Raw genomic sequence first — 12716 nt, forward strand, 5'->3', positions numbered from 1 at the left:
CCTTTTATATTAGGTATACAAAAGATTAAGGCAAATTTGATTTCTCATGTCATGACCCCTTTAAGGATGTTGAAATATTTTTACTGAAAACAAGACAAAGATATTTTTTTGTAGTGTAGAACTAATCAGGTTGAACTAGTATAGAAATACATTGCTACTGGTTTGTCCAAAGGTATTTCTATACATTGTTCTCTAAGGTCAGGTCATTATCTACCACTATAACTGGTCAGGATGGTCTGTCTATTTCAGAAGTTAAAACAGATGTTACATTTTTGGTGCCATAGTGAGGGAAATGTTCCTACCTCTCCCATCATCCATCTCTTTGGTGGTTCTTCCTTTGGCTCCATGGCTCCAACTGCTGGTATGATCGACTCCTCTTCCGGCCCACTCCGGTGCATCCTGTGCTCTATTTTCCTTCATCCATGGTGGTCCAAATCTCCGGGGGGATCTCTGTGTTTCCTTAAACACCCTCCTCAGGAGCACCAGACCATCAGAGGTAGAGCTCCCACCACCTGTGCCGCCCCCACCTTCGGATATAAGTGGGTCACGGCCGCTTCCAGAGGCGCTAGTGGTGGAAGTATCGCTGGAGAAGCCGGAGTGGAGAAAAACAAGGCTGCCAGCAGTGAGGTAGAGGAGGATGAAGGTGAAAAAGCGTACCGGTTTACGCCGGAAATAGCGGTGGATCTTCAGCAGCGTTCTGGCCATGATGGGCTCTCGAGCCACACGCATTGGCCTTTGAAGTTGCACAGAAACATATAAAATCAGAGACAGCACCTTCCTAAAACGTTCATTGTACTGCGAGTCCCTTTGAACCACTAAAACGATTACCTAACTCGGAAACAGTAGTTGTAAAGGTGACGGTACTGATGTTTAACACAGTTTGTCCATCTGTTACGGACCTGAAGACACTTCCCCAGCTTTCCTCTGCGGCAGTATCCAGGAATGCCGTGTGTCCGGTGTCTTTCTACGTCCTCGAAGAGACCCCGATAGAAGAGAACGGTGCTACAGCAGGAACCATGTTGTGAAAGAAGAGTGGCAGTGAAGACTGAAAGATGATATTGCCGTGGCGACGCTTTCACTCCTGTTATCGGACTCTCGCTCTCCAGAGGCCTTGTTTCTCACCAAGCTGTCCGTCAATCAAAAGCAGCGCTGATTCATTCCTGACTCAGTCCTCACTCACAGACTGAAAAACATAACATGACAGATACTGAAAAAGAAATAAATGCTGATGAGGTCTCTGAGCAAAGAAAAGCACTATATCTGAAAGCGATTAAGGGCATAGAGCTAGAATTCAATAACACAATGCAGCAGATTCATGAACACCCAAACCATCAAACACAGAAGCGAGACACTTTTAAGTGCCCGGCTCTGCAGTGAGCAGAAATGTGCCAACAAGAGCCTGTACACATTTACGCAACAGCTACACTGAAAAAGACAGAGACTGGTCATGTCTTAATTATGTCCAAAAGCTGTTTGGCTGTTTGACGACAAGGCTGATATTTATAATTCAAATGTTCATCTTGTGATTTAAAGAACATCTTTAGGGCATTAAAAGAGTCATTTAAAATGCATTTGTTCTTCTGTTGATCTCTTCTTTTCTCGTAACAAAACTACATCAACATCACATCACTCAGGGATACACAGTGCCAAAAACTTAATTTGATTAACCAAAAATGTGTTTCACACAGAGGAAAAGAATTATGTGTCACAATGATGTCACAATCTTACTTCTTAGTACAATATTAAGTAATAAGTAGCTTCCCGAACACTGCAATTTTCCTAAATAATATTTTTCCAATTTTTCTAATAAGAGAAAAAATGCAAATGGTGCATATTCAGTCAAGTCTATTTTTCATACCCATTAGAAAACCTGAAAACATTTACATTTAAAGCATTTTTAAAAACAATGAAATGCAATTTTTTTTGAGAATTTACAAAATGTATGAACGGAAAATAAATTGCCATTTTGTTTTAACCATAAACCTCACAAAAACTGTTAGATTTAAAAACAAGACTTCCTGTGTACATTTGTGAATTTTATAAAATATCTACATTATCTTGTTTAAAGGATTTTTTGATATTTATACTTGAAAATTTACCCGAGAAACAAAACTGGTATTAAGACTTTGTATTTAGAGAATATATCTTAAATACAAATTTATTTTTCAAATCCATTTGGAAAAATTTTCCACCATAAATCTGAATGTAGTCAAAACACAGTGAGGTAACTGCGAACTAAAAACAAGTCTTATTATCTGACACAATTCTTCTTCATTAGTAAATGAACCAGTTTAGATTTTTTTACTAGAATAAAAAAATAATAATACATTTCCAGTGAATAACTGGATGGAAGTAGTCCATTCCAGTTCTCTCAAAGACCCCAGTGTCCACAGTGGGCAAAAACATTCAGGCAGAGTGTTTAAACAAGCAGTCATAATCAGCCTCATTCCGAAGGTAACGGAAATTTCCGTAGCTAACATCTCGCTACAGACTTTGCGTGAATGTGCATGTGAGTGTGTGTGTGTGTGTGTGTGTGTGTGTGTGTGTGTGTGTGTGTGTGTGTGTGTGTGTGTGTGTGTGTGTGTGTGTGTGTGTTGGGCACACAATGACCCAATGCCACCGTTACCTGACCCTTGGGCTCCCACCTGCTGCAGTCAGAGCGGAGTCAGGCTGATGTTATCGTGACAACATTCTAAACCAGCAACACACAGACTTCATTCAGCGTAGATATAGCTCAGTTCCTACAGAGAGGGGAGGGAAAGAGAGGGAAAATTCATTTAAATTCATGTTGCACACCAGGGTGTCAAGGATTTCACTTTTTTTCACTTTCACTTTTTTTTTAATTTGCCTTAAGCACATGTTTTTTAACTTTGTAGACCCAGGCCTTTAAAAGTGCTTGTAAATGTGTGTGTGTGTGTGTGTGTGTGTGTGTGTGTGTGTGTGTGTGTGTGTGTGTGTGTGTGTGTGTGTGTGTGTGTGTGTGTGTGTGTGTGTGTGTGTTTTTCTTGTGGTAAAACTCATGACTGCTTGGAGACATATGGGCGTCTGTTAGTGTGACATAGTAAAGAGCGCAGATCAATTCAAATAAAGACACTAATAATAAACTATTAGATCTACAATCAAAAGCATTGAGGCCCCCGATATAAAGTACACTGGCCCACAAAAGTCACAGTTAAAATATATGAATGTTATTGCATTCAGTAACAAAATATCAAAACAAATGCCATTTATTTTATTTTAAAGCAAGGTACTGTAATTCAGAGCAGGCACACTTTCAAAGCAAAACATTTCACAAAAATAAATTTGTTAGGTTTTACTGTGAATTACAAAACAGATACACTAATAAAAAATGAAGACAAAAATATTAGATTTTCTCACTGTCAAACATTAATGGAACATGTTCGTAGTTAATTCTTTATATTTACATTTATTCATTTATTTATATGTATTCTTTATATAAACACTGATATCTACACACATCATTACTAACTTGGAGTACATTCTCAGGGTAGCAGGATATTTAAAAGTGGTTTGACCTATTCTCTGAAGTTTGACCGGATTGGCGTTCTTTGATGGATATTTTTCACATTCACACCAAATAAGCTGAAAAAGGTTCAGTAGAAGAGACTCGTGGGCAGACCATGTCAGAATTAATCTTGGCTTGCTTGAGTTAAGGGCTATGACCTCAGGTTACAGTCCACAGGCTTTTCCATAAATACCCACTCCATTACTGCTAGAGGAGGCAAGCCACTGCGCATCAGCACACAGATCGCCCCAGTGCCATTATGGGCCCTTCCTGCACATGCCCAACTGTAAATAAAAAAATACCACTGCTCCTGTGGGACCACCCACGCTGTCACTGTCGCATACAGACCGTAAAACTTCAGCTTAACTTAGAGTCAGCTTCAGCTTAGAGTCTTTAAACAAGTGCAAAACTCTTTGTTTTTCCATTTGACTGATTGGGAAGTAATAAAGTCTCTGGGGTCCGGTGGGGAAAGTCCATGGATGTCTTTTCACACTCTCCATGCACCCAAGCAGTTCACACGATGAGGAATTGTATTTTAGGTTTTGTTTTCACATGCTAAACTGTCAGAAAATATATGAAAAAAAAAAACTGTAGCTATAAAATTAAAAAACTACCCCAAAATCACAACATTTACAGTAAATTAAAGAAACATTTCCTTGAGGAAAACACATTTTTGATAAAGCAACAACAAATGTTTCCAACAAATGACTCTCTCCACGTGTGATTGTGGTTTGGCAGGTTCTGTAAAGAATACAGATGGATGTCAGCAAGTTGCCAAGAGATGTGGTTATCTACCAGTGTTACAGGAGAGTGAATGCTAATAGTAAATGAAAAAGTTTGACTTTCTATTACTAACAATATAGAAGCAAATACTTTTGTATTAATGCCATTTACTTTCTTTGTTTAATAACGTATTAGACAGAACTGTTAAACAGAAATGGTAAACTAATGAAGACGGAGAATGGGAGTGCTGTGCGTTCAGGCGCTGGTGTTCTCAGTGCTGTCAAAATAAAAGTCCCCTTTCCGACACATTGGCCAAACTGAAAAACGTATCGGCTAGTGCCAAATGCCAAATATCGGCTGATATATCTGCCTTGGCAATATATCATTTGTCAACTACATCTTATCAAGTCAACACTCTAGACTCATGGATGAGACTTTTGCAATGCACCACTTACATTCACTAGAAAACATCAACATTTAGTTTTATGTTGTTGCCGTTTTTATTCATTTTAAAATCATTATATTTTCGCCATTAAACCTTTAAATGACAACGGGAAATTGTGATTGCTGAAATAACCATCATGACACACTACAGAAGCTGATTCTTCTGACTGACAGAAGGGAAATTTATTTATTTAGGATTTATTTTGTAGTAGAGATTAACATTATTCTGAGCACACATGAAACTATCTTTAGTTGAGTAAAAAGCAGACATTCCCCAATCCCTGCCAATAGTTCAGAGCGGGACCTCATGTAGTGTGTTAAAAATGACAGCATCAGCATTTCCCCATTAAAGTGTCATGACCCCAGAACCACAGGGGCCCTTCTCTCTGTCTCTCTCTCACTCTGCCTCCTCATGTTTTCTTTGTTCAGCAGCTATGGCTTTCACTTCAGATTAAGGCTGAATTCCACAGCTACCGTAATGATGTTTACATTAGAATCTACAGGCCGCAAGATCTCGCCACATTTTTCAAACTTTGACAAGCACTTACATTTGCAATGAATGCCCAAGTGATCTACTTAATATGGCCTTTGTGTATTTACTGTAACATTTCAACATATCAGACCATATTTTACTTACTATATGTCATTTTATTTGATATACCACAGATGCGCCATGCCTTCGCCCACACAGGTGAAATTGTCAGCTCATCAGCAGAAAGAGTGTTTATATAAGCGTGTATTTTGTGCACAGAATAAAAAAACATCCAAACAATAAAACATGATTTTATAAAAATGAATCCAGGATCTTGAGTAGCTTATTTTATACAGCATAAAAATATATACATTTATAGTATAAAGTGATTTCACCAAGTAATTTAAAATGTGAAAGTCATTTCCATTCATATACCTTGAGGCTAGATATTGGCTTAAGGAGTTTACTTTATGCATATGTTCAACAATTAATAGTTTAAAATTTACATTTTATCAATAGGACAAAGAACTAAAACTAGGGCAAACAGTAAAGTTTGGCAAACTACTTTTTCTCGATGTTTCAGCTGATATTTTCCCTGTACTGTGTCCTTAGGTTACAGAAAACAGTGCACAGAAAATGAGTGCAGCGTCTCGATGCGAGCAGAATACGCCACATATAAAACATTGAGGTAGTAGTGTGCAAGATGGCTTCCCTGGTTCTTGTTAATTCATTAATTAAAAATACATTTATTTTAATGGAAAGGACTTAACTAGTCTCTTTACTTTGTTAGGAACATGTACCCCAACCTACACTCATGAACTGCACTTGACATCATATCTCTTGACTGGATAAGTTACATGGCTAAAGCCTGTTTTAGGCACACAAAGGCTGCCTCACCCTGCTGTTTTCATGCCAGTCATTTTAATTAGAGAGATGTCTGATCTCTTATAGCATGTGCCTGTTACTGGCTCTATGCCCAACTGCAATTAATTACTGGTGTGCCTGCTCAAACGACCTGGCAGCCACATAACAATTTCTCAGTGAGAATCTGCAGGGATTTCCACTCCTCCGTTTGATCCTGCTACTAGGGTTTACACGCCACTTAAGGCCATTTTCCTGGGTGTAGCAGGTGAGAGAAGTGGGTTATCTGAGCGCTCAAGACAACCTCTTTGAGATCTTGACAAGTGTGTCTTTTCCCAATACCGTATACGAACTGCTTGTGTGCACTTGAGTTCAGAAAATGGTTTCATACTCTGATGTCAGACTCCCCAACAAGCAATTTTGCATTTAAAAGACGTCTAATAGCCGTCCAAACACAGCCCAGACGTCTAGGCCAGTGGTTCTCAAAACCTCTTCAGCGGACCGAAACTCGAAGACGAACAAGACGAACAAGAAGCTGAGCTTGTGACGTGAGGCGCTGTCAAAAGCAGTCATACATTTGCGCTTTTATATATTGTTCATCCAAAGCATCACTGAAATATTTAAATGTTTTTGTTTTATTTAAATTAAAAGTTAAGTTCTATATTATTATTCTCTCTTACTGTAAGAGATGTAGTGAAACTATTTCAGGTGTTTTTCATTGCACCTTTTTTTTTATCTTTCCATTTTTATTTATTTTATTTTATTATTATTATTTTTTTTGGGGGGGGGGGGGCAGATTTTTTTAAAGGTTTAAGGGGGGAGTGATGAAAAAAGTTTGAGAACCACTGGGCTAGGCTAAAACAAGGCAAAATTTGGGCTGTCAGTGAAAATTTAATAGACGTCTAACCATAGCTCAAGAATAGACGCACAGGCTACGCATAGAATATGTCAAAGAAATGAAACCAAACATCTTGTAATCACTGTTGACTTTGCTTACATGACTATCATACATCTCACCAGTTATTTTTGGCAAAAAATTACATGTATCCAAATTCAAGGTTATTTTGGCTAGAATTGGGTTACTAATAGGCGGACAATATCGGGTCTATAGTTAAAGGTGCAGTCTGTAAGAATGACAGCTAGTGGTCGAAATCGGTACTGCAGTCCAAATTCAAAATATTGGAGATCGTTGTTTGAGCACAATTGACAATGAAAGCCGAGGAGACTAACACACTGTAAGTTGATGAGTTGATTTATTCACGTTTTAATATGCTCTCGTTCATAGAGATTTTTAGATGGATACCGAGGCTTTTAAGGTTGGGTAGAATCTGCAATCTCTGACCCAGTTTGTTTGCTGGCTGCAATAAGCTGTGTTTCCTGCCAACTGGCATCCCTGGGTGTCGAAATACTATTGGGTGAACTAGCAGTGGGCGAGATCACACAGACAAAAACATAAACACACATTCCAACACGGAACGCACATTTCAAAGTAAAATAACTGGCTGTAGAAGTGTTTTTCAGAGAAACGAGTATGTGAACTCAGCAAGTTTCCTAGATATCTGCAAACATATTACGGTATTTTTATGCTTTAGCAGAGTGAAAAAGTTACAGTACCTTTAACAGTTAACCTAGGCGGTGAAATGACGGCTATTGCTTGCTGGGTCAGGTCTACACCAAAACTAAAAAATTATAAATGTTTTAATTATTTAAACAGTTTTTCTATTGCACTTAACAGCCTTCTGAAAATACATAAAGCTCAAAACAAAACCTAAAAATAACAGTGAAACACTGTACATGTCATGAAAACATGGCATTAAAACTGCATGGTAGGAAATGAGATATAGCTGATTAAACCCTAAAAATAGGCATCTAGACAAAAAGAGGAAATATATATTTAGAATGTATTAGACCGCAAAGGTAAGGGAATATCTATGTCTAATTGTATCTCCATTGTGCTGACACTGAGAAGCTATTTCAATCAAAATGTCTAACATCAGCTAATAGTGACTGTAATGCTTCTATGGCCAGCACAATAAGAGCATTGGGTTTTACAGTGAAGCTTAAACTGAGGGATTGGAGAGAAGTGCCTCATTGTAATCTTTATAATATTACATAGTCCATTACCCTCAATCCTCATGCTTTTATTCATCTGGGGAAACAGAAGGAGGTATGGACAGAGTGAAACGGAGCCAACAAAAATAGGTTGAAAGAACAGTAATCCCATCACATATGTGCTGTACAATAGCACTGATCTTTCTCATGATATTCCATACTGTATGTGTGCATTTGGCAATGCTTGTTTTTCCTCAGATCCGCTCACTTTATGAGTCCTGCATCTTGTATTAAAACGTGTGTAGAGTTCATCAACTGTTGGGAGGCTGTACAGCTTTTTTTTTCTTCTTTTTTTATAGGATTCACATTTCTATCTATAGTTTGAGCACTAAAGGATAACAAAAAGAGTTTTGCCACATCTACAAAAAAGATACACTGAACAAGCCAATGTGGTAAAGTAACTACATTTGGCTAGCATTATGTTACTAAAAAAAATATGACAATTTCTTTGAACTGCTAGAAGAGGACTTTAAGAATCTGAGACATTTTTATTGCAATATTGTTCTGAAATGTTTGCGACAATGTCCATTGTGAAAGGCTATATATAATTGTAAACCTAAGGTTATATTTACAGATGAAAAAGGTACTTACTGCACCTTTTTATAACAATTAAATGATGATCAGTTTATTATTTCACAATCAACAATGTTTTTGTGCTACATATAGCTTTCAAATTTTGTTTTTATTCAGAAAGGATGCATTAAAAGACATTTATAATGTTACAAAACAAAAGAAAATGTATCACAATTTCCAAATAAATATTTAGAGTATAACTGTTTTTAATGTTGCTAATAATAAGAATGTTCCTTATGTTTCTTAATTGATGTTTCTTGATTAATGTTTCTTGATCACCAAATCATCATATCAGAATGATTTCTGAAGGATCATATGACACTGAAGACTGGAGTAATGATGCTGAAAATTGAGCTTTGTCATCACAGGAATAAATTACTTTTATATAATATGATCAAATAAAAAGTTAAAAAGTTATTTTAAATTGTAATAATATTTCACGATATTACTGTTTTTACCGTATTTGAGCAGACAAATGCAGCCCTGGTAAGCATAGGAGACTTCTCTTAAAAAAAAAAAAAAAAATATATATATATATATATATATATATATATATATATATATATATATATATATATATATATATATATATATAATAATAATAATAATAATAATAATAATAATAATAATAATAATAATTATTATTATTATTATTATTATTATTATTATTATTATTATTATTATATATATATATATATATATATATATATATATATATATAATTTTTTTTTTTAAATCTTACCGATCCCAAATTTTAAAATGGTATGAAACTGTCTCGAGTTGTTGTACACCAGTAAGCGCACAAAGAAGACTGGAGTAATGATGCTGAAAATTGAGCTTTGTCATCACAGGAATAAATTACTTTTATATAATATGATCAAATAAAAAGTTAAAAAGTTATTTTAAATTGTAATAATATTTCACGATATTACTGTTTTTACCGTATTTGAGCAGACAAATGCAGCCCTGGTAAGCATAGGAGACTTCTCTTAAAAAAAAAAATATATATATATATATATATATATATATATATATATATATATATATATATATATATATATATATATATATATATATATATATAAATAATAATAATAATAATAATAATAATAATTATTATTATTATTATTATTATTATTATTATTATTATTATATATATATATATATATATATATATATATATATATATATATATATAATTTTTTTTTTTAAATCTTACCGATCCCAAATTTTAAAATGGTATGAAACTGTCTCGAGTTGTTGTACACCAGTAAGCGCACAAAGACGAATAAATAAGGTCTTTAATTCAAAAGCACTCATGGAAACGAACTTATAATACCACACACAATACCACAACATTGACGTAGACAGAACAAAGAACAGAACGAACACAGGGTGTAAATACACAAGGACAAACAAGTTAATTAACAACAGCTGATCAGGGGTGCGTTTCCTAAAAGCATTGTTAGCCAACTATGGTCGCAAGTTTCATTGAATTGTGTTGGTAATGACGAAACTTGCGACCATAGTTGGCTTCGAGAAACGTACCCCAGAATGATAATCAAAGCTGAGAAACTGGGTCAAACAGGCAGACAAGGAAGACAGAACCAAAACACAAAGAAACATGACCAAAACAGAACATAACTCTTGACACATGCAAGGTGAACTTTGTCAATCTATCTAAAAGGCCTAGCAAATAGAGCTTTTAATGCTTTTTATTTCTTAGACGTCTGCAGGCAGAAAAGTAAGCGAATAAATCTAGAAATATCTGACTCATTGCTATGCATCCAAGTAATTCAAAAATTACTGACCTGTAACTTTCAAGCTATTCCAATCAAGATAATGAGCATTGAACTGATTAGATGTTTTGCTGTTATTCTCATTAAACCCTAGCCTAGAAATGTAGACGCACCCTAGCGGCAGCAAAATTAATTTTGCAGCCAGTGTAGTCTAGCAACTCTCCGTTGACTTTCGAGCTGGGAAAACCAAACTCTAGTCAGGCCAATCAAATCGTGTATAGAGTCGGTGGGCGGGCTTAACATAATGATGACAGATTTGTGACGGTTCCATGTGAATTCCCTGCTACTTGAAAACAAAGAATGGCAGCTGCTGCTGGCGAACAGTGGTCTTTCGAATCGGCTTTTCGGCTCTGGAGGACTTGGAGTTAAGCTTTTCTTTGAGAAAAGAACAAAGAACGGCACTTAAGTCATTCTTAAAAAAGATGTGTTCGTAGTTTTGCTGACCAGATACGGCAAAAGTTTAATCTACTAGCTCTGCTGGTGGGAAAACGCTTTGGTTGGTTGTAGCGCTATCCTATTGCGTGCAGAGGGAATTTGAAAGACATCCGTTTATCCCGCCCCTCGGATTGAGCCGTGCCAATGGTGAGTTGCCAGACCTAACATCTTGAAGCAGGTCTGGCTTGCCAGGCTAATTAAACCCCATATATTCAATGACGCCTCACATAAGCAGTTGCTAGCGCGGCAAGTTCAAACTACGGACATTTAAGGGATACGGTATACAGTCATACCACTTATTACACAGAAGCCACATAGATAATTAGGGGGGATAAGAGATACTGATTTCAGATTAAACTGTTTTAAAATCGTACCTGTTAGTTATGAAACAAGAGAGAGCGAGGCCATGATACTGGATGGCATAATTAAATAACTGTACACAAAATATTGATTCGACTGAGTTTTAATATGTTATTAGCTCACTAAAAGCAAAACTTCCACGAGGAAAAAACGTTCCTAGCAAGCGCTGCTGACTTCAGTAACCCGGATGAGCCTGTGTTATCCGTTTTCAGCGGTTGTTATCGAGGAACATGTATCTGAGACCTTATTGTAAAGTGTTCACAATGTATTATTAAATGTTGAAATTAACATTAACAAAGATTATTAAATACTGTAATGTTCATTGTTAATTCATTAACTAATGTAGTTAACTAATTATAACAAAATGAAACATTATTGTAAAGTATTACCGCCTTAAACATTTTATAACGACTGCCCGCGGACTGTTTTTTTTACCATACTTATTACTGCAATTCATATCAGTCAAACAACACATTTAGCTCCTAGAATAAACATTGTTTTTATTACAGAGACTGATGCAAGCTGATTCGATGTACAGGAAAAACATCAAGAGATAAGCTGAATAAGGCAACTCAAGCAGTAACAGTCACATGCACACACTCACAGCAGAGATCACTATGGCAGTGTTTCCTGTGTCACCTTTGGTCAACAGCGTCATTAATTAACTTAGAGGAACAGTCTGTTTTTCCACACTATAGCCAAGCCGGAAAAACGCTTCACTGATCTTTCCTCAGGAGTGTGTCTCTACCTTCCTGGATGCTGTTCCCAACCCCCGGCGATTTCCCGCTTTATTTACAACACATCACACACAAAATTACTGTATTCTTTTTTTAATGGGTTAACAAAAGCTCACTTGGGTGTAATTTGGACCTCATATTCTTATATAGGGATCATAAACCCTTGGGACACAGTAATATAAAAAAATCAAAGCACCGAATACAAACACACAAGCCTGCCCAACTACTTCAATCTGCCACACGCTGACCTCAGCATATCTGAGCAAAAGAGGGAGAGGGAGAGGGATCAACAGGCCAGTAATATGAAAATATTTTTGAGCCTGGCCAGGATGGATTTTGTTATCTGACTAATGTCAGTCAAACACCCACCCACACAGACCACCAGATCAGAGCCAAGAACCTTCTGCCTTGATACAGATCACAGCATATACGCCAGTGCAATCTTCTGCTAAACAAAAACAAAACAAATCAATGTACAAATCCCAAGTCAAATTCAACTCAGATCAACTAAGTTCTAAATTACTTACAAAAACATACTTATATTTTTATATTATTTTATATATATATATATATTTAATATGTCCCACACATACCTGCTGCATAGGAAATTTTATTACAGGAAAAAAAGAAGAAGAAAAAAATCAGATAAAAAAGTATTTTCTGTGCATATAATA

The 12716-nt window shown here is 36.1% G+C and overlaps 1 protein-coding gene across 6 annotated transcripts in view; it reads right to left on the minus strand.

Annotated features, from left to right (window-relative positions):
- The window catches only part of wscd2 (WSC domain containing 2), a 48328-nt gene that overhangs the window by 21736 nt on the left and 13876 nt on the right, over positions 1-12716 (minus strand). For 2 of the 6 annotated variants that reach the window (XM_084114695.1, XM_084114696.1), the window contains 3 exons: positions 2627-2741; positions 834-1183; positions 303-733 (listed from right to left, as the gene is read on the minus strand). In XM_084114695.1, coding sequence (XP_083970821.1) covers positions 303-729 — 427 coding nt within the window. In that variant the 5' untranslated portion in view covers positions 730-733; positions 834-1183; positions 2627-2741. Of the gene's footprint in view, positions 1-302; positions 1184-2626; positions 2742-12716 lie in introns of all 6 variants that reach the window. The other 4 variants (XM_084114697.1, XM_084114693.1, XM_084114694.1 and 1 more) reach the window with 3 other exon arrangements.

This window comes from Abramis brama, assembly GCF_963993115.1.
Source record: "Abramis brama genome assembly, chromosome: 5".
Classification (NCBI taxonomy): domain Eukaryota; kingdom Metazoa; phylum Chordata; class Actinopteri; order Cypriniformes; family Leuciscidae; genus Abramis; species Abramis brama.